Raw genomic sequence first — 26,355 nt, forward strand, 5'->3', positions numbered from 1 at the left:
GAGCGCAGGGAGGCCTGGCAAGTGCACCCAGGACAGCGGGAGGGAAGCCAAGGAGCAGGCAGTGACAGGGCCACCAAAAGCCCAGCCCAGCCCCGCAGCAGGGACCATGTTCCAGGTACCTCGGAGGACGTGTCCAGCTTGAGTGGCGGCTGCTCGGCCACGCAGCGGAGGTGGGCCCTGACCTCCTCCTCGTCGCTCTCATCGTAGGAGTCATCCAGGTCGTAGTAGTATCCTGGGGGCAAGAACAGGTTTGTTCGGCTGGGCCAGGAGCCTCGTGCCCCAGTGGATGCACACACGGGGCCCCTCTGTGACGTGTGTACAGACACACCTGTCAGACCAAGCCCTGCCGGCCTCTCTGAGCACCCCAAACCCCAGATTCCTTTTATTGCAGGTGGAAACGTGCAGTAACCCCCAATCCTAGGATTTTAGCACGTTACAGGGGTGGCAGCTGGGGGGGTGGGGGTGGAGGACGCAGGAGGCAGATGCCAGGCTTCCTCTGGACCCCAAGTGACCAGGCTGAGGTAGTCTGAATGGACAGTGATCTCTCTGCAGGGAATCATTCATCCCACAAGCCTGGGGCTGTGTCCATGGCAACCCAAGGCTGTGTGTGCACATTCACTCCCTCCTACTGTGGCCATCTGGGTCCACTACCCAGGAGCGGACAGGCACAGTCAAGTCCCTGCCTGAGGCAACAGAGCATGCACCAAAACTCAAACGCAAGGAACCGTAGAACCCCTGCACCAAGGGCACCAGGGTAACCCCTCATCCTTCCTCACGGGGCAAGTGGAGGAGGAAAGTACTTGTCGGGTCCTATAGCTACCCGAGAGTGACAACCTGGGAAGACCTGGCCTTGGCCCCAGCTTGTGGCTAAGAGGCTGAATTCAACAGGAGAAAAGAAACTGATCTGGAGCAGCTCCTCCTGACCCTTCCTGATCACACAGGGTGTGCAGGTCGGGGAGAGCCAAGGGCACCGTGGGCCTGCTGGCTGACGCCCCCCACCCCCACTGCAGGAGCAGGAAGGGGAGGGGGCTAGACCTGCCCTTGCGCCACTCCCACCTGGGTCTGCCTGCCCACCCGCCCGCACCCGAGGATGGCAGCCCCTATAAGCTCCCCCCAACCGGGCCCAGGCCTGTTCCTCCCGTTATATTGCACTATTAATATTTAAAACCGTCTTATTAGCCTCTGTTCATCACTTAATAACTGTGCATGTCTGTAGAACCGTTCTTCTAGAAAGCTTTGATTAGTTAGGTTTTTTGGGGCAATTTTCATTGTAGCAGGACCGGCAGGGACCCTGGGTCTGTCTCCCCAGCAGAGGTGTCAGAGAGCAACACAGAAGCCAGTGAACCTGCTCCCTGACTGCTAAAAGCCCACGGCAGGAAGCAGGAGTGGGAGGAGGGCTGGCACCGCTGCCCCCCAACCCCAGAAGTCAGAGCCTTCAGGGAGACCGCACCTTTCTCCTGGGCCTCTCGCCGCCTGCGCTCCTCCAGGTCCAGCTTGCTGACCAGCCTCCGCCGCTGCTGCAGGAACTCATCGTAGATGTAGGCGGGGTCTGGGACCCGCGGGGCTGTGGGCCGGTAGGGTGAGCCTGGCTTCAGGGGCCCGGTGAGCTCCCCGAAAGGGGCAGGCTGGGTGAGGGAGGCCCGCTGCTGGCCCAGGATGGTCTGGGTGGACTTCTCGAGCTCGGCCAGGAAGGGCCCGGGCCCGTGAGGAAAGGCCTGGTGCTCCAGGCTCCCTGCCTCTCTTGGTGGTGGCTGGTACTTGTCCAGGGGGATGGCCTCTCGCTTCCGGGGCCCCTCCTCCGCCTTTTCTGGGCAGTAGACCCGTTCCACCTTCACCAGTGGGACGGCTGCCTGGCGGCTGGGCTCGAACGGAGTGGGGTGGCTGTGCAGAGCGTGGCTCTCAGGAGCCCGCCGTGTCTCCAGGGTGCTGTCCATCAGGGACACTGGATTCCAGAGGCCTGTGGGCACAGAGTGGTGCTGGGGCTTGGGCGAGATGAGCGGCGGGGGTCCGCCGAAGTGCTGCGGGGGGTCTCGGCTGCCCGGCTCTGGACGGTTTGGTCCTGGCCTAGGGAATGAGCAGAGCAGGCCATCAGTCATGATGGCAGCCACCCGGGCTGCCCAGTTGGGAACTCCCCGGAGAGCGGAGCTGGAGGGGCACCTAGGCCGCCACCTCTAAGACCCCTTGACAGGCTGCTGCCTGTGGACTCCATTTCCCCTGCACACAGCTGGAGGCAGGTAGATGTGGACTCCTGAGAGGATACAGAAGCTCAAAGATGGACGCTGCTTGCTGAGGACAGAGACAGTCTCAGGCCAGACCCGCTTTTGCTCCTCTTTCTCACCCATGGCCTTGCAATAGCTCTTTCCATTCCACCACTTCCAGAATTCCTCTAAACTCTGTGTAAGGACAGACCCTCGCCTTTGTTTTCCATGGGGAGACCCACTGTGGAGAGAATAATGACAAGTTTCTGACGCCAAAGGTGTGGCCTTGTCACTGGCACCCACCACTACATGTGCCAGGCAGTGGACAGAGGGAGAGGGCAGGCCAGCATTCAACGGGGCCACTCTCCTCTCTCCCAGGTGTCCACCTAGCCTAGTGGGGTGGGGGACACCTTCCAGGGCGACCCTCACACCCAGTGGTCCCCATCGGAATGGCAGCAACCGGGGCGCCTGGTTGGCTCCATCGGTTAAGCGTCTGCCTTTGGCTCAGGTCATTGATCTCAGGGTCCTGAGATCGAGCCCCACGTTGGGCTCTCTGCTCAGCTGGCTGTCGGCTTCTCCCTCTGTGCTCTCCCTCTCCCTCTCTCAAATAAATAAATAAAATATTAAAAGGGGGGAAAAAAAAGGAACGGCAGCAGCCCCATGTGGCCCCAAAGCAGCAGCTACACCCAGAGAGTCTTCATGGAGCCAAGCCACTCGCGGGAGCACAGCACCCCCACACTCAGGCAGGGCGGGAACTAGAGCGACCTCCTATCAGGTAAGACACTTTGCCTCTATCTCAGCAGGCTTCCAGGGCTCTCCCCACATGGCCAAGGAGGGGGGCTGGGGGGGGGGGGGACAATGAACCATAGCCACCAATTTACTCCCAAATGCAGACAGGGAGAAAACCTCCCAATGCCACCGCACCACTGATGAGCAGCGTACAAAAGGAAACCATATCAAGAAGCCGTATGCCCTAAAGCAAACAGCCAAGGAATAAAACCCGTTAGCAGAATAAATATTTCATGCACCGGAGCGAAGCACCGAATGGTTTTCTAGCTCGGAACACAAGGCCCCATCAGATGTCAAGTTCACGCTGCTGTAAGGCCACGTGCGCTGCCAGCTGCTGGGGGCCAGATTCCGCCCCTGTTGCCCCAGGCCCACACGAGGCTGCTGGTCCTGAGGCAGAGGCTGCCCCTACTGGGGACAGCAGCGCTGGGATCCTCAGGCCTTGGGCAGAGGCTGACCCCCGTGGCAGTCAGAATACCCAGACTTTATCAGGAGGTGCTGAGGTGTGCCGGAGGAGCAGAGGTCAGCTCACCGTGGGTGGACAAAACCTCGCCTCTGAGCGGCCTCAGAAAAGCAGAGGGGCTCTCACTGCAGCCACAGTGGGCAGTGTAGGCTGTGCGGGGCGGACATGCCATCTCACACCAGATCAGCCCGTGAATCCCTACCGCTGCCCTACCCAACGGCAGACGCCACAGCAGGGCTGCCGAACAGGCCAGCAGCGCCCAGGGCACAGTCGGCCAAAAGCTGAAGGAAAGAGAGGGAAGGAGCATGTGGACGTTGAAGTCTCCGACCCAGACAGCATCCTCGACATTAAGAGCTGGAGAGACACTCCCAAATCTTCCCACCCGGCCTCCTTTGTGCTCAACTGGGGAAACTGAGGCCAGTATCCCCTGTCCCTGAGACGTGGCCAGGCTCTCTGCCAACTCTGGCTGATGAGCCCTGGAGGGATGGACGGGGTAGGGGACGCTACTAAGTGACAGCTAGACCAACAGGTGGGAGTGGGGAGGCCCGGGGGCAGCTGTAAGTGTAGGAAGGGGCCCAAGACGGGCACGAAGACCTCCCGGAGGATCCCAGAAGTGGGCTGGGAAACGGGTATTATTTATTGCAATAGCAATAAACTTAATTTCTTATTTAAGTAAAAATTAAACACAGTCCCCTTTCTCATTAAAAAAACGTTTGGGCTTGAAAGCAGAGGCAGACAGAAACAACGGGTGTAATTATCAATTAAGGTTTCTCTTGCCCCCTCCAGGCGCCACGACTGTCCCCGCGGGGACGAAGCCAGGCTGCATGGGAAGGCCCTGGCTCTGGCCGGCGCCATCACTTAGGAACAGGCACCTCCGAGCGCCTCTTTCCCTGCTTAGAGTCTCTGCTTCTTTGCGGGCCAAACACGATCGGGGGCGGGCGGGGAGTGTGTGGTAGCGAGTGAAAGACTCAGGAGGCAGGGCAAACTGCAGGCTATGAGCAAATCCAAGCGTGAAGACCCCCGCCCCTGGGTTCCCTGGCACTCCCCGACCCCGCCGAGCCCCACACCTGGCGCTCTCCGGCCTGTGCTCCGCTTCCGTGGGGACGGGGGGCCGGCCCATGTCCAGGTGCTGCTCCAGCACCTGCTGCCGAAACTCCGACACTTGCGACTGCCGGTCCTCCTTCTCCTGCCGCAGCCGCCGCTGCCGTGCCAGCCACTTCTCCTCCTCGTTGGTGCGCTGGATCAGCAGGGCCGTGGCGGTGCTGCTGCCCGGCAGCGAGAAGATGCTGTGGTTGGACAGGAGGCTGGGCACGGTGTGGTGGGGGGTGGGTGCGGGGTGCAAGGGGTGCTGCATGGGCTTCGGTGCTTGCAGGCCCGCCTCCTTCAGCTTCTCTGTGGGGGGGAGAAACCGCCACAGCAGGATCTCAGCACCGGGGCCCGGCCCATGCCTCCCCCTTCTCTCCACCGCCGCCTGACCCCAGGGGCGCTATGGATGCTTCAGGAAGCACGGCCTCCGGGGATGCTTGGTGGCTGGTGGGCACCGCTCCTGATCGGACCCGCCGCGGTGCTGCCGCGGGCTCGCACTGGCTCAAGAAAGCAGACTGAGTTCTCAGAATCATGCAAGCCCCTTGTTAACAAGCCATTATTAACTGACGACATATACCCGCGATGAAACAAAGTATGTTCAAGACAAAGGCAAAGAAACACTCAAAACGCATTTCTCCCTTCCTGATGCTTTCACTGCATTTTACTATCATGCGTGACGGGATCTACGTCTCTTGGTTCGGGGGCCCACTGGGCACCTCTCCCCAACTCCCGCCTGGCTCCGCGACCTCGCGTTTGTAGCCTACGATGGGCCACGCGGCGCATCTCTGCACAGAGGCCGGCAGCCGGCCGTCGGGGCCCCGCGGTACCTGCTCGCGTTGGGGTCAGCTGCTCCGAGGGCTTGCTCCGCTCCTCGGCCGCGTGGCTCCGCAGCCCATGCAGCTCGGCCACAGGCAGGAAGGCCGGCTCCAGCGCCTTGGCCGCCAGCAGCTCCTTCTCGCGGGCCCGCTGCTCCCGCTGGCGCTCCAGCTCCCGCTCCCGTTCCTTCTCCCGCTCGCGTTCCAGCTCTTTCTCCCGCTCGCGCTCCTTTTCCCGCTCTCGCTCGCGCTCCTTCTCCCGCTCGCGGTCTGCTTCCCGCTCCCGCTCGCGCCTTAGCTCTTCATCCAGCTGTAGCCTGTGGTGAAGTGGGAGGAGGAGGTAACGGCCGCTGTGCTGGCGCGGGGGGGACGAGGCACGGGCCCCGAGAGAACTCCCGGGGGCGGGAGACCAGCACTGTAACCTGCGCCACGACAGCAGATGCGCAGGCCTCCGCTTTTATGAAGTCACCGAGAGACTTGAAGTCCCCCGGACCGAGCTTCACAGCACGTGCTGCTCGTGCCAGGAGGCTGGCGACGGACCACCGAGCCGCCAGGCACCGGCTGGGAGCGCGAAGTCTAGCACCCGTCCCTCCCCACCTCGTGGGTGAACAGACCGCGGACACGAGCGGCCGAGCCAGGCCCTAGCGCGGGCCACGCTGCGCTGTCAGGCAGCAAGAGCAGGGACGCCCCGGCCCAGGACGTGGCTTACCTCTCGGCGCTGAGGCTGGACATCCGCTCCGAGTGCAGCGCAGCCAGGGACGAGTGGGAGAGCTCGGGGGGGTAGCGGACCCCAGAGAGGTGGAGATGCATAGCAGATGGGTGCAGCGGGGGCAGGGAGCCGGGGGTGGGGATGGGGTAGAAGGGGGACCGGAGGGCTGACAAGCAGTAGGAGTCGTCCATCCTGTGCAGAGAAGATGGGGCCCAGTGAGAACCAAAGTTCAAGGAAACAAAGCCCAGGCCCATCCAAAGGTACCCCCTAGCCAGGGCGGAATGGCCGGGAGCCTCCACAAAGGCCCTGGCGACAGAGGCCACGGCCAGCCCCAAAGCCCAGCCAGGACCCCTCCAGGCCCGACTGCAGGCCCCCTATGAGCAGCAGCCCCTGCTCTACAGACACGTTGGGCTGGGACCTGGGAGGCTCCTGCACGGAGCAGAGACGGGGGACACGCTTGCCCTGGGGCTTCCCAGTCAAGCAGCAAAGTGCTCCCTCCTCTCCGTGAAGCCATGCACTGTGCCACCAGCAGGCTGGCAGCGGCAGCACGGCTGATGGGGGACTCCCACCAGGAGCAAACCCCTAACGGCTAACTTGTGGAAGGCTGGGGAGCCTGGCCCCAGGACATGAGGGGACTCCGTGGGGTGCCTCACCTGAAGGCTGGGTGGGGGAACGGGTGCGGGGCCAGGTAGCTGGGGTGGTAGTAGGCGGCGGCGGCGGCAGCGGCGGGGTCCAGGCCAAGGGGAGGCAGGGAGGACATGCGGAGGTCCTCGGTGGTGTGGTAGGGCCGGAAACTCCTTAGGTAGTCCTCAGTCACGGTGCTTGGGGGGACCACATGGTGCACAGGCCGCTGGAGGCTGCGGGTGGGGACGGACGGACGGACGAGGGGAGGACAGCAGTGAGCAGAGCTCCTGCTACGGGCTGGGCAACGGGTCAGTCCCCTGCACACCGCTGCTCCCGCCTCCGCCCGAACGAAGGGTCTCCAGGGACAGGTCCTGGCTCCCACAAACAAGAAGTGGACAGCTACCACTCCTCAGGCCTGCTACCGTCTCAGCGTGCGGATGGACAGCAGGCACAGACGGGGCTGCGGCCCAGGGCTCAGCCACCATCTGGCGGCTCTCAGCCTCAGCTGGTGCAGACCCGCCGCCAGGCACCGCCGCTGCCGGAGCCGAAGGCTCCAGACCCCCACACACCCCCGCCCCGGCCCCCCATCTGCAGACTTACTTGAGTGGTGGGAAGCGTGAGTCCTGCACCACAGAGCTGGGGGAGATGCCAAAAGGGTAGGGAGTGCTGAGCAGGTGGGAGGGGATGGCTGGGCCCCCCGCTTTCTCCTGGGGCAGCGGGGGCTCCACGATGAGGCGCTCCCGACCGCTGCTGCTGCCCCGAGAGCCGGCGTCCTGCTGGAGGACAGAGAGGACCGGGTCAGGACCGGGGTGCAGGGGACGGGCCAGCTGAGGCCGCTGCCGACAAGGCTGGGGCCTCCTCCAGACTCAGAGCGGCTCGCGTTCTGGTGCACGGTCTAAGATGCGCTCTCCTGAAGGGCTTCTACCCCATCCTGCGGGGCACATAGGAGGTGGTCCCCCCTTCCGAAGGACACAGGTTCTCATGGCAGGAAGGCTGGACTGAAACCCATCTCATTGCTGGGACAAGGCACAGAGCGGGGGCCCCCGCCCGCACCGACATCCACACCCTCCCAGCGTGCACTTCTCACAAGGTGAAGCCCGCTCCAAACCCACAGCGGAGAGTTAGACGGGGTCGTTCCAGCAGCTGCAGGAAGTGAGCTCCGCTCTGCAGCAGGGAGCAACGGAACCAGCCGGAGCCCCCCACACGCGGCTCACCAAGCGTGCACAGGCGACCCCCAGGGGTTGAGGCGTCAGCTGTGCTGCCAGCTGCCGGCGTGCATCACAGATCCTCGGCCCCCTGACGCCCACAGTCGCAGACGAGAAGCTGGCACTGCCCACGGGCAGAACATGCCAGGCGAACCCCGCTGCCAACCCCCCGGGGGGGGGGGTTCTGGCAGCAGCCACAGTAGGCAGCTATGCTACCCCGACTGGTCAGACCTGTCTGGGGACACCTTTGCACGCACTGGCGGTGGGCTGCGGCCCTGCCGACCCCACACTCGTGGGCACACAGAAGGGCCTGGGGCCCGGCGGGGAGGCAGACCCTGGGGTACCACAGAAGGGCCTTGCTCAAGGCAGGAGGGGGGAGGAGGAGGAAGAGGAGCCCCAACCAAGACCAAGGGCAGAGCATGCCATGCCTGGCCACACGGAGGAACCAACGGCGTGTCTAGCCCTGGGAACACATGCCACCCACAGTTGTGACTGCTCTTGCCATTTGCGTGGCTGAAGGGAGCTGAGCAGTAAGACGGGCACAGCGACAGCAGTCGGGGGCTCCTGAGGTCTGTTCAGAATCTTCTGGAGCGGGGAGGGATATCCATCGTCATGACAGCCCTTCTCAGCCTGAGCGAGGTCACCACCAGCCCCAGCTTAACCTCAGCCACAGGGGTTCTGAGGCCATGGCCACAGGCTCCCGGAAGCCCCAGGAGCTTCTCAACCAGGCCCTTCCTTCAGGTGGCTGGACTGTCATGCCCCCCCTGCCCCCCGCATCAGGTCTGGCCACTCCTGCTGAGCAGACAGCAAACCAGGGCCACAAGAAAGCAGGAGGCAGTCGTGGGGGTCAAACCCGGCCTGCCCACCCCAAATCCATGGTGTTTCCACCGTGTCACAAAACACTAAGCACGCTCTGAAAACAAGGGGGGACCACAACCCTTTGAGAGTCTCCTCAGTGAGGCGGCTGAGCCCCGCCCCCAGGGAAGACCCTGCTGCTCCCCACTCCTCCACCCTGTGTTCCTGGCTCTGCCAGGTCCAAGGTCCTCTGGCACCGCTGGGGGGAGGGGAAGCAGCAGAGCTGCTGCGGCTGCGCCCTCCGAGCCCCCCGGCCCCCCAGCAGCAGTCACAGGCCTGTGGACCAGGCGGGCTGGGCTGGGGGGCAGCTGACATGGGCCTGGCCGGTGCCTGCCGCGCCCTCCACGGCCTTCCAGAAGACACAGTCGTGATAATTAATTGAAGGAGACAGGCCGCTGATTGGAATTTTTAATGAGAGGCAACAGCTGTTCCTGCCTGCACGCTGGCACGGCCCCTCTGCCCACCGCGGGGTCCTCGCAGGTTCGCAAACTCTGACTTGCCCTTCCCCGAAGGGGCATTCACATGGCGGGTATCAAGGGGACACACGCATGCACACCACACCCCGGGTCAGAGCGAGCAGCCCAGAACTCCCACCTCCCACCATTCCAGAGACTTCTATACAGGGGCCCGCACCTGGCCTCAAGTCCCACAGATGCCTGTGTGGACAGCAGGCTGGGCTCCCGTCCAGTCCTGAAGACCCTAGAGGAGACCCATCGCTGCCCAGTGCCTCAGTTTCGCCATCTGCCAAGGGTGCCCATAAGAGCACGAGCTCCTGGTGCAATAGGGACAGATGCACGGACATCAGGCGGAAGCAGGGTGAAGGACCAGCCCGTGGCCCACCCACGCTAGCGTCACAGTGGCTGTTTGGAAGTCAGGGCTTGCTGGGTTATCTCGCACACCTACCACCTAGCACGGGGCCGGGCTCGCACACGTGCCCCACACCACCCTGCAGCACGCTCCGTTCCTCGGGGCCGCCCCGGGACGGAATGAATAGGGCACACCCTCTGGATAAGAAAGCTCCCCAGCTGCCCGAATGGACAGAGATGGTAGCCGAGGGGCTAGACCATCCATGCGGGCTGGCAGGAAGCCTTGGGGGGGGAGTCCCTGCCCCGAGGACAACGTGTGGGGAGAAGCTCCGGACGGCCCCCCGCATGTGCTTCAGGCACCGTTGACAGAACCCAATGGCAGAGCCGAGCCCCCAGGGGAGCCCCTGCCACGCGGGAGGGGCCCACAGCGCAGCGTCCCCAGAAGTCCCTTCTCCCCTCAGCGGGACAAAGCCCGGCTTGAAGGCGGCCAGGCCAGATGGCACCTTCCCGCTGGCAGAGGACACACGAGGTGCCGGAGAGCCTGGGGGAGGGGCGGGCGGGTGGGCAGGGGGTTCGGCAGGCCAGACCCACGCGCCTCCTGTCTGGCTGGAGCTCTGCCACGCTCGTGACGGGCACCTGAGAATGAGGTCGGCCGTCCTGGGGCGCGCAGAGGCCGCCCGGGCGGGGGTGGGGCCAGGCCACCCCGGGGCCCCCCAAGAGCGCACTGGGCTCCCACTGGCGTCCCGGCAGACAGGCGCGCGGCAGGGAGCGTAGGGGGGCAGCTTTGATTTCTGAGCGGCGGCTGCAGGCACAGCTGTAGAGATGAAGGGGGGACGAGGGGGAGGGCGGGAGGGAGGGAAATCCTTCATTCTCCGGTGATTAGAGAGAGGGTTCCAGTCACACAGGCAGGACATGCCCCGTTAGCTTGAAAATAGACCATTTTTCATTTCAGCTGTCCTGTGCGGCTCCCACTACCTGGGAAACAGGACCCCAGCGACCCCGGTGACGGACGGACGGACGGGCCCAGAGCCCCGCCCCCATGACTCCCCACCTGGCGGGAGCCCCCCCATCACCCCCCTGCCGCCGCGCCTCTTGCTGGCTGCCCTCCCCAGAAGGATTACGCTCCCCGCCGCGCCTCTGTGCAGAGCCCATGAGCCATACACCACCTGCTAATCCAGTTCCCTGCCGGCCGCCCTCCCTGCGCGCGTTAGTGTTTCATTCAGCGCCGTGGTCGGAAACGGCTGGAGCGGGCCGAGCAGGGCCCTCTCTCCGGGGTTGCTAACTATTTCTGAGTCAGGCAGGACCCTTGGAGGAGTCCCGTGGCGCAGGCACTGGACGAGGGGCGTACACGGGAGGCACCCTAGTCTGGGCGGATAAGGGGGTAAGGGAGCCCCTCTGGGGCAGGGTGGGGCCCAGCCGGCTGTCACCAGCCACTGCTGAGCCAGGGACACGGCAGGCAGGACCCAGGAATCCCCCCGGGGCCCTGAGGTCAAGGCGGATCGCCAGGTGGCTGACGGCAAGAGGCAGCGAGCCCCTCTGGAGGCAGGAGATCCCGGAGAAGACCCTTCATCCTCCTCAAACCAGGGCCAGGTCAGGCGTCGCCAAAGCCCTCTGGCTGCAATCTGCCCACCAGGCCCTACCTGGGCTCTCCCACCCCCCAACCACACGCTGGGTAGAAAGAACAGAGCCAAGGGCCAAGAGGGCAGCTTTGAGATGCACACAGGGCCACACCCAGGAGGGTCCCAGCCTAGAGCTGTTTCCAGGAATTCAGGGATCCCAGCTGGGTTCCTTGCGGATCCGCACCCTGGGTCAGGGCCTGCCTAATGGCCACCCCCTCTGTGGACAGAGGCTACCCCCACCCCCCAGGGCAGAGCAAAGACAGATCCACCAAGATGATGGGGGTGCGTGCGTAGTGGCCTTGGTGCCCACCCGCCTCTCCACTTCCATTTTTCTGGTGGTTTAATTAGTATTTCCAAGTACTGCAACCCCCTGGGAACTCGGCAGAAAAACCCAGGAGGGAAGCCTGGCCGGTGTTCTCCATCCCCCCCTGCTGGGTACCCACAGTGGCTCCCCATCCCCCCACCCCCTACTGGGAGTCCCCGAGTTGTTGGAGGGGTGGAGGTGGTGGTGGGGGTCAGCCGGGACAGGGATGAAGAAACGCTCCCAGGGCCTTCTGCAGGGCAGGCCCCTGGGCAGCAGACGCACCAGGGAGCCCCCGGGTACCAGCGTGGGGGGAGGGCGGCTTTGGAAGTTAAGAGGGAAATGCTGGCGTCCTCCCTACTTGGACCCTTGTGCGAGCAATCATCACAACCGCTACCGTTTGCCAAGTGCCATGATGTGCTGACACCATGTCAAACGCTTCACATGGGGCTATGGACGGAACCGTGTCCCCCCCCCGAACGCTCATGTCGGGGTACTGACCCCCCAGTCCTCAGAACAGGAGCATTTGGGGAGGGCCTCTGAAGAGGTCATTCAAGTCGGCCGTGATCCAACATGACTGGTGTCATCAAGAAAGGGCACAGAAGGAACGCTGGGTGAGGACACAGGGAGAGGGACTCAGGGGACGGCTGCCCTGCCCACAGCAGGGGTGCGGACACCAGCCTCCAGAGACACAAAGAATAAACCCGTCATGGGAGCCCCTGGTCTGCTGCTCGGTTGTGGCCACCTGACCGGCACCCTCAGATTTCCTCCCAACACGAAGACCCTCCAGGTGAGCCCCACCCCCAAGCGGCGTCCTTCTTGCACCGTCGGCTGCCCCCACGTGCCCTGGTACTCACCTGCCGGCTCTCGCTCCTCCAGACGCCATTGACGGTCTTGGTTGGGGCGATCGTCACCACAGGGGGCGTGCTGGGCACACTGTGGCCCCCAGGGGGGACGATGATGGGGCCCATGGGCACGCGCTTGGGCGTGCTGGCCGGGGAGCTATGGTTGGTGGCCGGCGAGGACACGGGGGACGATTCGCTGCTCAGTGAAGACCCTGCGGGAGAAGGAAGGGTACAGCAGCGTGAGCAGGGGTCACACCCGCCGAGGGCTCTGGCTGACCCCCGCCAACTAGGGGTGGGCCCAGCAGGGGCACAAGGTGCAGGGAGCTCCAACTCCCAGGGCCTCTCACGTTTGCCCCGACCCCCGACCCAAGGGGGAAAGGAGGCGGGAGCGCAAGCAGGGCGGGCAGGAAGGGCGACCCGGCCACACTCTGATGGAGACAGGAGCCCCCGCAGAGCAGACATATTCCCACGCCCAGGGGTGGGTGCAAGACCCCCAGGCTCCAAACAGGGCCCTGAGCCTTCCGTGTGCTTGTGGGCGGAGGGGTTACAGGAGGCCCTGGGGGCCAGCGCGCCGGATGGGCCTGGCAGGTGGGGACATGGAGAAGTGGCCACGGGCGGCTCACCTCTTTTCTTAGATAGCGACTGCAATCTATTCTTACGTTTTAAACACTGAGACCTAATTCATCATTTAAAGCATAAAGATCACTGATTTCTAGCACGCTGAGTTGTGCCACCATCACATTACCTGACTTCCCCACCACTTCTGTCACCCTGAAAAGAACCCCGGAGCCCAGCATCACTCCTACCCGCTGTTCCCCTGGAGAAGGGGTGGAGGGGGCAGAGCTGGTGGGGGTGGGGGGCCCGGGATGGGCAGGGCCTAGGGCGGGGCCGGAAGGCAAGCGCTCCAGGGTCCAAAGCAGAAGGCCCCCAGGCAGCCAAGCCGGCCAGCTGCTCAGGTCAATGGCTGCTCCCCCCACGACAGGCGGCATGAGGGGCAGAGGGTCAACAAAGGTGGTCACCGTGCTCCCCAGGTCCCAACCCCCAGCAGGCACCCGCCTTGCCTCCGGTGGCCCCACACTCTCCCTGTGAGTCTCTAGTAGCCGCGACCCGGACATGTCCCGGCTGAGGGGCAGCTGGAGTGCAGGCAGGGCCTGGCCCAGGGGCATCTGGCACTGTCTGGGGGTCCTCGAGAGCCCTGCCTGAGCCCGGCGAAGTCTGCAGCACTCACACATCCACCCTGCACTCTGGGGGCAAGGAGACCCCCTCATGTGCCCACACCACGGTGGGTCCACAGACACTGGCTCACGCCGCCCAAGCCTCCGGCACAGACTACCCACGTGGACCCCAGGTGGACCCCACTTCATCCGGAAGCACGAGAGTGGCTGGGGCCACGTGCAAGGCAGGGCACATGCTGAGCTATGGTCCCGGGGGGGGGGGCGGGTACAGGGGCTCCGGCAGAGCTGGATGAGGGGGTCGCTGCTGACAATCCCAGGCAGAGACGTGGAGACACCCCGTCCTGCTCCTGGACTCAAAGGGCAAACACTGACCCTTCCAAAGGGTCCCAAGGGCACCTTCTGTCTGCAAGAGCCCTACGTGGGTGGGGGGGGGGGAAGGAAGCAGGGTCAGCAGAGACAACCCCTCGCCGAAGGAGAATCCCACCGGTGTGCAGGCATCCTCCCGGACTTCACTCCAAACCTGCCTCGTTCCGGGGCCGAGGGACCCTCCCCATGTCTCCACACCACCTCACGTGGCCACACTCACGTTACCGGATGGAACCTTTGTGCAGAAGGGGAGGGAGGGCAGCCTATGGCTCACAGGCGCCCACAGCCTCCCGGCTGCCAAGGTACCCCCGCGGTGCCCTCCGTCCTTCCTGCCCCAGGGGCCCTGACCCGCCAAGCGTGGCCTCAGCACTGTCACTAGGAAGCGGAGCGGCTGGACGTGGAGGACCCAGAGACATCGGGACAGAGCCTTGATCTAAGCAAGGTGCTCTTGTCCGAGACCCTTCGGCAGGACTCCCTAGGCTTGTACACAGTGCGCACAACTGTACAAGGCAGCCCCATGGAGACACCCGGTCCCAACCCCACAGGCCAAGCCCCAGAGAGCACATTCTGCTCAGTGAAAGCAAGAACACGGAGGCCGGGTTCCTCAAGGAGCTGCCCCTGAACTGTGACCCCCGAGTCCCCAGAGGAAACAGCAACCACAGCCCCACCCCAAGAATTCTGCCGCCCCATGCTGGCCAGTCCAAGCCCGGCTCTGCTGCCCGCTCGCTCCTGGTCAGAGGTCATTACCACCGGGGAGAGCCAACAGAGCACAGCGTGGGCCACCTTCCCTTCCCAGTGGGGACGGCCTGAGGTTCTGAAACAAGCTACATCTGGCCAAGGCAGTGACCACCCCGTTCTGCACCCGAAGCCGGTTTCAGGACCGCCGCAGCTGGGGGACGGGGGTGTCACAGGCAGATGCAGCCGGTCCCGTGAGCAGAGCTGCCCGGCTGGAAAGTGACCTCCATGAAGTTCCAGAATGGCCCTCGGGGGCTGGTGGGCTGCCACCCATGCTCACCGGCTGACGGAGAGAGATCTGGGTGGTTAGTCCTGGACCCTGACCCAGGTTTGCTCAACTTTACAAAACTGGAGGCACCTTCTCAAGGCCGGCAGCCCCATTCCGGGGTACGCACCCAGCAACGCGGGGCTGACACCCCCCAGGGCCGGTTCTCAGGCCGCGGGGACAGGAAGCAGCACCACCCACAGCCACGCGGCTGGGTCGCACAAGCCCCACAAACCCCACCAAGCGCAGACAGACGGATGGCGTAGACAGGTCGGAATGCAGACGGCCCTACCGGCCAGGGGCCGAGTGAGAGCAGGGGTCGGTCCCTGACGCGGGGGAGGCTCGCTCCGAGACCCTGTCCCACTCCACAAGGACCATCGAGGCCGTTTTCCGCAGGTTATCTAGACTTTGATAAACAGTTCCACTTTGCGTTGTTGAAAAAAACAAAACAACACACTAGATGAGGAATTGTTCCCTTAAAACTGAATCTCCATGGAACCTCTGAGGCTCTTCTTTTTGGGCGGCAGGGGCACCGCAAGCGGGCAGTCCGACGGTCCCGGCAGATTCACAGCGGGGCGGCCATCACCCTAAAAGGGAAGCCCGTACCGCCAGCCCCCAATCCGCGTGGTCTCCAAGGATGTGCCTATTTCAGGCACCTCTCGTCAATGGTCCCACAGTACGCGACCTTCCGCACCAGCTGCCCCTCACTCGGCGTGGTTTTTACGGTGCCCGCGTGCGGCCGCGGGCGTCAGCACTCCCTCCCTCTCCCCACGGCCGGCTACTGCTCCCTCGTATGCGGAGACCCATTTCGCTTGGTGTGCCCACCCCTCGGCTCTGTGAGGGTTGCTGTGTCTCCTGCACTCACGGCTCATCTCCCACTCAGCACCGCGCTCGGCCACCAGGCTCGCGCCCTGAGTGACCCTGTCTACCCCCTGCCCACGGGGGTGTAGAGGACGGGTATGTGTATCCTGGAGCCAAAACAGGAACGAAGGAAAACGCACTCAGGCCAAGAGCACCGGTGGTCAAGGCACAGGCTGCCAAGAGCCTGGAAGAAAAGCTGCGGTCAAAGGCCAAGAGGGTTCTGGGCCTCCAGGCGCGGGGCAGATGGACCGGAGCCCACACAGCTCGGAGCCCTGCGGTGAGACAGCCTAGGGGCCTCACAAGCAGGAGCGCCTGACAGCACCAAGCCCCGGGCCTGCTCCCCTTCCTCAGACCACCCACCCCCAGAAGAGGCCCCGCCTCGTGCCATTAGCTCGCCTCTCTGGATTAACCTCGTTTCTAATCGCCAGGGGGTGAGGGGCGGGGGGAGCCTGGGGGCCCAGGTGCACTTGGACCGGGAGGCCAGGGACAATTAGCAGCCTCATCCCCCGGGGGGCGGGCGTCCCCGGCCGGCCAGAGCAGGCGATCGATCCCTGACCACGCACCCACAATTAGCGGGCAGCCACCCCGGCCCCGCTCTGGCGCGGCGGCAGGAGGGCCGTGACCGCCCTCATTACCTGCAGGCACGCGGCAGGAGCCAGGCGGCGGGCGCAGGCAGCTCAGGGACGACAGGAGGCAGCGCACGCGCGTCACCTCTGCTGTCTGACTTGGGAGGATTAACGCCAAGGCCGCCGGGCACATGTAATTAACAGCTGAGACCCCAGACTCGGGAGAGGGGAGTGGGGGGGGCCTGGAAACGCAACTGCAAACTCACGACGCCGTGAGCTCTCCCACACGCACACGTAGCCAGCCGCGAAGGCAACCACGCAACGTGTGCTGGACCCTGGAGCGAGGACCCCCACCCATCCCGCACCGAAGCGCGCAGGGCGAGGCCAGCCCTCCCGCACACCACATCGGCCTGGTTCCCCGGGCCTCACCCCTGATGACAGGCAGGAGACGAGAGAATGGTCTCCCTAAAAAGGAATCCTTGGGACATCTTCCTGGGACACCTGCTTTGGGGCTAGGGCCCCCAAGCTTGGTGGGGCTGGAAGGGGGAGCACCGCAGGGCCCCTGTCCCACCGGGGCTTTGCCTGGCTTCAACCTACCAGTGCAGGCATCAACCTCGGACCCACGGCCACAACCAGGGTGGGGTGGCGGCCCCTGAGGACCCTGCATGCACCTGCTCGCCAGGGCCCTCTGCTCATTCCCATCTGTTCTGTCCCAGGCGCACCTCGGAGGGTCCCCTCTGCCCTCCCCAACCTCCCCCGCCACCTCCCCCGAGCCTGGTGGGCAAACACCACTTGGACCCAGAAAGCAGACTGGCCATCGGCGTGGCCCCTCTGCTTCCAAGACTGAGGGGCCGTGGGGCCCACAGGAAGCCTCCCGGCTGGCAGTCAGGTAGACACAATCCCCAGGACGGCCCCAGAGTCGGCCTCCCTGGAACGTGCCCAACAGAGCAGCAACGGCGGCCCCTGTGCCTTTTGGGAAGTGAAGCGTGTAAGTGACAGAGGCCAAATGCCATCGCGAGCACACGAAGACAGGGACATCCCGCAGGCCCGGCACAGCGGGGACAGCGGGCGTGGGGGGCACACACAGGGCAGTACCGGCCCAGCTGACGGCAATGGCTCCGATGACCCGTGGGTCTGGGAAGAAGCGCTGGGAAAAGGCCTCGGGGCCACCGCCCACCTGCTTCCAGGCCGGGGTCTCCCCACCTGCCCGCCAACCGAAGCATCTCCACGGCGCAGAACAGTCGGAGTCCTCATCCTGCCTCACGGCCACTGGCCACCAGTGCGGTCCTGTGCCCAATTTACTATCATGTGACAGTCCGCAAACCCAAATCAGCAAAGGCAAGGCGGGGTCTTTCTTATGAACCGCATTTCCAGGGGCCTGTTATAGGTGGGTGGGTGGGAGGGCGGCGGGCTCGGAGAGCTGGGGGCAATGCCGCAGTGCTGGGATGCGCTGAGCAGCGGGGGCGGGGAGGACGGAGGCAGGGGGAGCACGGAGGCAGGGGGAACACGGAGGCAGAGGGAGCTCTGGGGCGGTGAGAGGGCCAAGTCAGCACTGTGTCACCACAGCCAGAGAAGGCCTGCGTGCCGAATGCCCCAGTGCCAGTCACTGCCCCCGGTCCATTCCACTGCCCATACCCATCCTGCCCACCCAGCCCTCCTCCCGCCACCTCCCTGCATCCAGGGCACACACCTGTCGCCCCCTTCCCCAGGCCTTGCTCTCCTCCAGCTCCGGCCTCCCTTCCCCTCCGGCCCTTGCCTCCAGAAACCCCAGGGCCCAGTGGACGACGAGAAGGTCCCCCCGCCACCGCGAGCGCGCGCCACAGATCCCCGCAGGGAAATGCCAGCACCCGGCTGACACACACGCGGGGAGTATGCCAGGCAGGATCTTTCCTTCCCTGATTTGGCCGTTTTCTTTGAAAGAGATAGACTTCAGGGGGCAGCAGGGAAGACCCCCCCTTGATCCATCAGGCCCGCTGCGTGACGGCCACGCCGGTGGGCAGGTCACACCTACAACTCCCACCAAGGGAGAGACGCGCCCCCGTCTCCCTCCCTGGGGCTCAGGGACAGGACCTCGGCTGTGGCAGCTCCCAAGGCCCTAAGGTAACCAGACCCGCCTGCGAAGCCAGCGACAAGAAGAGGCAGGCAGCCAAGCAGGGCCGCGGAAGGAAGCCAGGCAGGGGTGCCGTATTCGGGGCTCTGGACCTAGAGAGTCAGAAATTCAAGTCCAGCTGCCCCCGCCACGGGGCTGGTGCTCTTGGCAGACGCGCCCCTGGGGAGGTGGCTCGGTCACCCCATGGAGCCCAGGGTGGCCATGCCACACACCTGACACACTTTGCTGGGATCGGAACAGGCCCCAGAGGCTTCGGGGCCCACCCTGCTCCCCCCGCCCAGCCAGGGCCCCAGGCCAAAGCTGCCCCAAGCGTCCCCAGAGCTGGGACTGCCCAGAGACACCTGCCGTCGATGGAGATGTGGAGGGGAACGGTGTGCGGGGGGGGGGGGGGGGGGGAAGGTGGTCGGGCGTGCAGGGCGGCGCACAGCCCTGGGGGTCTCTCGAGTCTTCCAGGCGCCAAGGCGGTGCTGGGCTCCCCGCACTGCAGCCCCCGCCCGGTGGCCCCACCGGAGGCACCTGCTCGGCGTGGAGCAGACCGCACACAGCCTGTTGGAGCCAGCGCCTGGGGGTGGCCTCTGCTGCGTCATGCTCCGGCTGGCAGGGACGTGGGCTCCCAGCCTCGCCCTCTGCAGGGAGCAGAGGGGAAGGGTCAGGGCCGCTGGGGGGGGGGGGCACCTAGGGCAGCTCCTAGGGCAGCTCCTAGGGCAGAGGCAGGAGCTGTCAGACTCCAGGCGTGGCATTTCCTGACTGGCGGGCACGGACTCACGCCCTCACTCAGTCATTCAACAAGCACATCTGGGCACACGGGTCACCTGGTGATCCCGACAAGCCCTGTGAGACAGGCCTCGGAGGAGTATGGGACGCTCTGAGGGTCAGGGGTCATGACCTGCCCGAGGTTAGGAGGGTCTTGGGGTTCCTAGGCTGGGGCTCATTCCAAGGCTCAAACTGGAGCTTCAAATGCCGTTGTGGGGGGGGGGGGCAGGGGGTAGAGTCTCTGTCCAAAGAGGCTCTGGTGGGGGGACAGGCAGGGAGGAGGCAGCCAGGCCAAGGTTGGAGCTGGAAAAGCAACTTCAGGAGGGGACAGAGGGCTGGCCAAGTGGCTCAGAAGGACATCCTTTTTGTGGCCAGAGAAACAAGAGGGGCCCCGGCAGCCACAGCAGCCACGGGCTCCACGCATGCTGCCTCAACTCAATGGGGCACCCCCTGGCCTGTCATGGAGACACGGTCTCCCAGGTCAGAGCCCAAGCTTCTTCCAGAAGAATGTGCTGTGTGGGTGCAATCACTCTCTGGGTGCCCTTTTATCCCAAGGAGTAAAGAGGAAGGACGCGGGGACAGAGCGCAGCCAGCCTGGGCCGGAACACAGCCCGTGCGGGTGGGACAGACAGGGGTAGCGGCGGTGGCAGCAGCCGACCCCCAGTGCGGAGGGGCAGGGCCCACGAGTCCAAGCCCACGCCCCTCCCACAGAGGCCCTCTCCTTTCTAGGACCCTCCCAGAGAGAACCCTTCAGCCCCTCGCTGTGCATGATCAGGGGGGTGGGGGGAGGACGGATGCCATGGGCAGCCCCTGTTTGGTGCACGCAGCTGCCATGCCTGGCCCTAGTGTGTTCTCTCTGAATCAAAATCTATGAGGATGAGATCTCTAAGAAAACAAAGAAGCCCAGAGAGGTCAAGCGACGTGCCCAGGTCACACAGCAAGGATGTGAGCCAGGGGATCAGGCGGGTCCAGGCCCTCGAGGCACCCACAGCCCCTACAGGAGCAGCACACCTCCACTTTCCATGGCCCCCGGGGCAGGTCTGGCTGCAAAAAAGGCAACCCAGAGCCTCGGGGCACAGAAAATTCCCCACCAAAGGGCCGATTTCTCAGTTCTCATTCTTTCTCTTAGGTAGAGCAAACCATTCGGCACTGAGATTACTTCCTCTAAATTGAATGTTTCAACTGTACCCTCGGGACATGACGACGTGAGGAAAGATATTAACCCAAGAAGCAGAGGGAAGAGCGTGGGCCACAGCTCAGAACAAGGGGGCGCTTCACAGCAAGGGAGGGGTGGTGGGGGCAAGGGTCAAAGGTGAGCCAGAGACGCACCAGGTTGCACGCCGTTGGCAGGACACGCCGTTAGCAGGACGGGCCCTGACGCTCCCACCAGTCCCGTGGAGGTCTGGTCAGCTCCACCCAGGGCCTCTCCATCCAAAGGGACAGGAGCCCTGGGGGGAAGGTCAGCAAACAGGCCAGGGAGGGGCCGGAGGCTATGGGGTCTTGGGACCCGAGTCCATGGCTTCCAAAGTCCCCTCTGCTGCTGACGACGAGGGACGGCGGCCAGCCTGCAGCTCAGTTGTGCACTCCGGCCCCGCAGACAGAGAACACAGCAGGAGACTGGCTGGAGCGCGGCTGGCACTCAATACAAGTTGAGCCGCCGCGATGGAGGAGGGGGGCCGCACACGCCCAGTGACAGGTGCGGGGTGCCAGCCAGCCACAAGGTCATTCAGCCATGAGAAGGAACGGAATCCTGGCACATGCGCGGGGACGGCCCTGGAACATCAGGCTGGGCGCGGGAAGCCAGTCACACGTGCTGAGCGCCCCCCCAGCCCCCAGCAGCCAACCCAGAGCGCACCAGCCGACTGTGGCTCCGGGGCGGGGGGGCTGTGGTGCTGACGGGGACAGTGCTTCCGTAGGGGGAAGGACATGGTCTGGGATTTAGGGGTGACGACTGCACGACTCTGAAGACCCCAAAGACCACGGCACCGCGCTGCTTTAGAAGAGAGCCCTTACGACACTGAATGAACCTTTCCAACCTAACAACAATCCTGCTCCTTCCCAACCACCAAGCCCACCAAAGCCAGCCCCCCTCCCCCACCGCGGGTCTCCGGTTCCAGGCGGAAAGTCAGGGCACCGGTTCCAGGCGGGGGCACCAGGGCCTGCCAGCTCTCTCCTCGTGCCCCCGCTGCCCCTAGGCTTCCAGAAGCCGACAGCCCCTATCACCCATGGCCCCCGGCCTCAGGCCCAGACTTACGAGTGCCCCCCGCACCACTGAGGTGGGTCTAGGGGCGAGGGGGCTTCTACCCAGAGTTGCCGTCCTAACCCCAGCCTCACGAGCCCACTTAGAAGGCCTGCGTGGGGGCAGCAGCAGCAAGGGGCAATGGCACGTCCTCATGAGCTATGTGCCTCGGGCTCATGACTTAACCTCTCTGAGCCTCAGCCTTGCCATCTGTACGCTGGGCGACCCCGGGCTGTGAGCCACTTCTGCTGATGGGGGGAGACAGCAAGGTCATAGTTGGGGCGAGTGAGAAAAAGGGGACCGGGCATGGGGTGCGGCCCAGGAATACTCCCGACAGTGACAACACCTCCTTGTTTCTTCCAACTGAGGCCTGATGGGGGTGGATCAGACCAAGAACCGAAAACGGCTTTGAACTCTCCAAACTTGGCTCGTGGCTGCCAGAAAGCCTACAGTTCTCAAGATACAGCGTGACAAGGGCCGAGGGGCACACACAGCCGAATGTGAGCTGGGGGGGGGTCCCCAGGTTCAAACACTGCTCCACAGATGCTGAGCTTCCCAAACCTCGGCCTTCCCATCGAGAACAGGGTGACCTCAGGTCAGCCAGCTGCAGATGCTGTGCTCCCGCGACAGTAAGGGCTCCGGCCAGTGTGGCTGGTGCCCGTCTTCCCTCTCCCAGCCCCTTACTGCGACGTCGCGCTTCCCAGGGCAGCGAACACGCAGAAGGCCCGGGTCACAGCTGTGAGGAACAGGGCCCCACGGCCACCGGGCCCAGCCGCTGCCAGCAGCACACTTTGTTCCCAGCCAGCGAGGCCCGGAAGCCTCTGGCATGTTGGCTGCCCGCTGGCCATCCTTCCAGCCGGACGCCAGGACCAGCCCGGGGCAGCAGAGAGCAGACAGGGCCATCGAGGCAGGCGCCTGTCCTGCACCCATGGCCCTCACACGACCTCCCCTACCTGCCACTGCAAGGAGGAAAAGCGCCCTTCCATGGCCGCGTCCTCTGCAGCAGTGAGGGGTCACCCCAGGACGAGCCCAGTGCACTGGAGGGACGGCTGGCGGGGACTCAGCGCAGGCAGAGCCAGCATTTCCCCACGTGCTGACACTCGCCTTCTGAAGGCTGAGAAAGCAGCCAGAGCAGGGAGCGGCCGGGCCAATTCTGCCACGGGGGCATCCCCTCACCTCCGAGGGGACCACCGAGCCTCCACCACCCCGTCCACACCGTGTATGCATCTCCAGGGCGGCTGGTCTGGGGGCCTCCGTGGGCCCGGGCAGGGAGCTCGCTGCCTCCTGCAGGCCATCTGCCCCCCAGCTGTGTGGCACGCCATGGACCGGAACAGCCGTGCTGCTGCAGCCGGGCTACCTCGGACGTGGCCAAGGAGTGTGCCCTGGTGGGCGTGGAGGGTGAGGAGGAGTGTGGAGGAGCGGTCCGCCAGCAGCCACGCTCTGCCCAGGAGGATGCAATGGCCCACGGCAGGCAGACAAAACCAGGCCCCAGCAGTCTGCCCTCCTGGGCCACGGCCCGCTCATTCCCCTTACACTTCCCCCTCTGCCCAACAACCAGAAAGAGGTGAGATTCAGAACTCGGAAGACCCCTCAGCCAGTTCCAGGCAGGACAAATGTCCCTTCTGACAAGCTGCTGGCTCTGGAGCCTCTGAAGACAGACACCCTTCCTTCCCACACCAGTGTTTTCCCTGGGAGGGCCCTGGGACACCAAGCCCTAGACTTCTGTGGCAAAAAACATGGTGGGCAGAGTGCCCAGGTCCCTCCTTCCTCTGCCCAGAGGTCAGCCCCACATCCGAGCAGCAAGTCCAGAGGCCAGCCCGGGCCTCCCGGCGGCCCCAGCCACAGCCTCCTACCCCTCTTGTCCAACCAGCAGCCCGTAACCCAGGCTAACATGGGCAACTGGATGGGGTCCCCAGAAGTGCCTGAAGCCAGAGGCCCAGAGAACCTCTGAATGAAGATCTAAGCTCAGAGAGGGTCAGCATTTGCCCAAAGCCACACAGCATGTCACTCCCAAGTGACCGCAGAAGCCAGGGCTCCGATCTGCAGGACACCCATCCACGCCAGCATGTAATCCTTGCCTCAGGGAGTTAGGCAGTCATGGGGGGAGCTGTCGCAGAGACCCCCCACTCTGAGACCAAGCAGGTTTCTAGAGACCGTGCCCCCCCCACCCCCGCCGCAGTGGCTCCCAGAGCCAAAGGCAGACAGAAGCAGCAGACGGGCAGAAGCAAAGCAGAGGTGCCAGGGTGGGGTGGGCCCGCCGGCCGGGCGGGGGTCCGGGACGGCCTGCAGTTGGGACGGCGCTGCCCCCCCAGAACGAAGCAGCAAGAGAGAGACAGGAGTGGCCGGAGCACGTGCGGGCCCTCAGCCTCCAGAGCCCTGTGAGCGCAGCGGCAGCACCTGCGCCTGCCCGCGGAAAACCGCTGTTTCTCGGCCGCGCACCTGCTTCTCCCAGGAGGCCGGGGCGGGAGCAAGGGGGCTGCGCTCTCCCCCCTCGGGCTGCAGCCTGGGGGGCGCGCCTCTTACCTCTGGGCTCCTCCGCCTGTTTGGCGAGCTTGCGCAGCGCGGCGGCAAAGCTGGAGGACGGCGCGGCCTGGGCCGACAGCGCGCTGCTGGTGGCGGGGCTGCCGCTGGGCACCAGTGCGCCATTGAGCGGCGAGGGGGTGAGGGGGTTGACGGTGGCGGTGGTCCTGGTCGCGGTGGAAAGCATCCCTAGTGAAGGGGACTTGGGCTCATGGCTCATGCCTGAAACAGGAAAAGAAGAACCAGAGGTCACCCAGAGAGTAGGAGGGCCCAGCACCAGAGCGGGGGTACGCGGGGCGTGGGGGTCCGGCGCCAGCGAGTAGCATGCAGGGACAGGGAACGGGAGCAGACGCGGGCGGCCCCGGCAGGACAGGCAAGGCAGAAGAGAGCCAGCGTTGCAGAGAACGTGGGGCCACGGCACCCGCACCCCCGCAGATCCACAGTCAGAGCCTCAAGTGCACCCAGCACCCCAGGGATTCCAGACGCCACACGGCTCAGCCCAGCAAGACCCACCAGCACCCGCTACGTGCGCGGGCCGGCCGCCTCATGGCACACTGGACCCCGTGGGAAGGGAGAGGCCCGCAGCAGTGCTCATGAGGCCGGCCCCAGAGCAGTACTCCCCGCCAATGTGTCTGCCTCCCCCCCTCCAGCAAAGTGGGTGAGGCCGGCGTGGCTCCTGCCCTCGTTGTAGAGAAAACACAGACTCAGGATGTGACCGCAGGCAGGCTGGCCGGGAGCCCCCCCTACTCCCACCCGGGGATGCCGGCAGGTCCCCACCAACACAGGTGCCTCAGAGAACGGCCCTGCTGGCACCTGTGGGAGCCGCAGGGGAGAGAACGCGGCCGCCCCGCACTTCCTGCCTGTAGACCAAAGACAACTGTGGCTCTAACCCCCCTGGTAGTGGGGAGACCCGCCCTGCCCGCTGGGGGCCAGGTTCAGACTTCACTGACCGAGGAGCCGCTGCCCACCAGGGGGACACCAGGCGCCACAGGGGAGGACACAGCCACCTTCCCACAGGCCCCCAGCCTCTCACGTCCCATCCAAGTGTCAATGAGGAGGCTGAACGGCCTCCCGACTGCCTGATCAATAAACGCCCAGCTCCATCTCAGACACGCTATAAATAAGTTTTCCATTAACGTTCCTGCCCTCTCGGGGCCACCCGCCCGGCCCAGGCCCCGCTCCCAGCCCCCTCGCGGTGGGTGCCTTCCAGGGGTGTAAATCAAGCCTGATGGCCTTGCGGCTGGCAGGGGCCACAGGTCGTGTGCAGGGAGAAGCAAATTGACTTCTAACCCCCCAGATGGACACCGGGAGGGGCAGGCTCCAGGAACACCACACAGCCATCTGGGGAAGGGTCCTTGGGAGTCGCGGGCGGACAATGCCATCATAGAACACTCAAGAACACAGCATGGCAAGAAACATGCACTTCTTGCAGGGTGGCGGCAAGGGACCCCCTCCAGGCCGCGGCCCACACCCCAAGAGGCTCTCCGTGGCCCCCAGAGCTGGTCTCACCTCTGCCGGGTTCTGCACGGAGTCTAGAGGAGTCTAACTGGAACCAACCCTGGGGGCCAGCAGGCTGGACGGCGGCCAAGTGAGAACAGGAGATCCCCATAGGGGGTCAGGCAGGGGTAGGCGCCCACCTGCTGCCCTGAGAACTCCTGGAGAGGCAGCGGGCCTGAACACATGTCCTAAAGCCCGAGTCCCCGAGCACCAGGAGGGGCAGGAAGAGACCTCCTCGGGGGCACAGGCTGAACTCCAAACAACACCATTCTCTCGGGTGAGGGCTTGTGCTTGGGAACAAAGGACCCCCACAAGGGCCCCTGTGCCCTCGGTCAGACTGCCAGCCTCCCAGCTGCGGGGCGGGCCACGTGGGCGGCCACCACACCAGGCAGCGCTGACCCCCTGCTGACCCACGTGTCCTTCTCTTTCAGGAATAGCAGGGGTGGGGGGGGGTGACCCCCAGCAGAGAAGCCCAAGAATCCAGGGGGTGTGGGGTCCCTTCCCCAGCAACCTGAATGCCAGAAAATAAAATGCAGGCCTTAGGCCCACATCATTCTTGGTTAACCCAGCACCTGGCCGGCCCCCGGAGGACCACGGAGCACAAAGGAGCACAATGGATGCTGTGCTCTGGGAGTGTGGCCCCAGGCCACCATCGGCACCCTCTCCTCCTCCAGTGGACAGCGTGGACAGAGAGGGCAGATGTGGCCAAGGTCACGGAGTGAGGAAGTGGGGGTTTAGCATTCACTTGGCTGCCAGGTACGTGGGGCATGAATCCCACTCTGCAGCCTCAAAGCTGTGTGACCTCAGGCAAGAACTCTGCCTCTCTGGGGCGCCTGGGTGGCACAGCGGTTAAGCGCCTGCCTTCGGCTCAGGGCGTGATCCCAGCATTATGGGATCGAGCCCCACGTCAGGCTCCTCTGCTGTGGGCCTGCTTCTTCCTCTCCCGCTCCCCCTGC

General features: G+C 64.5%; 1 protein-coding gene across 4 annotated transcripts in view; it reads right to left on the reverse strand.

The window, feature by feature from the left end:
* The window catches only part of GSE1 (Gse1 coiled-coil protein), a 408,420-nt gene that overhangs the window by 12,749 nt on the left and 369,316 nt on the right, over positions 1 to 26,355 (reverse strand). For 2 of the 4 annotated variants that reach the window (XM_045772842.2, XM_045772839.2), the window contains exons 3-11: positions 23,906 to 24,124; positions 12,325 to 12,524; positions 7,282 to 7,457; positions 6,711 to 6,914; positions 6,058 to 6,249; positions 5,361 to 5,665; positions 4,515 to 4,839; positions 1,451 to 2,064; positions 120 to 232 (exon numbers count right to left, since the gene is read on the reverse strand). In XM_045772842.2, coding sequence (XP_045628798.2) covers positions 120 to 232; positions 1,451 to 2,064; positions 4,515 to 4,839; positions 5,361 to 5,665; positions 6,058 to 6,249; positions 6,711 to 6,914; positions 7,282 to 7,457; positions 12,325 to 12,524; positions 23,906 to 24,124 — 2,348 coding nt within the window. The remainder of the gene's footprint in view (positions 1 to 119; positions 233 to 1,450; positions 2,065 to 4,514; positions 4,840 to 5,360; positions 5,666 to 6,057; positions 6,250 to 6,710; positions 6,915 to 7,281; positions 7,458 to 12,324; positions 12,525 to 23,905; positions 24,125 to 26,355) is intronic. The other 2 variants (XM_045772840.2, XM_045772843.2) reach the window with 2 other exon arrangements.

This window comes from Ursus americanus, chromosome 21, assembly GCF_024610735.1.
Source record: "Ursus americanus isolate L20-20 chromosome 21, mUrsAme1.1.p, whole genome shotgun sequence".
Classification (NCBI taxonomy): domain Eukaryota; kingdom Metazoa; phylum Chordata; class Mammalia; order Carnivora; family Ursidae; genus Ursus; species Ursus americanus.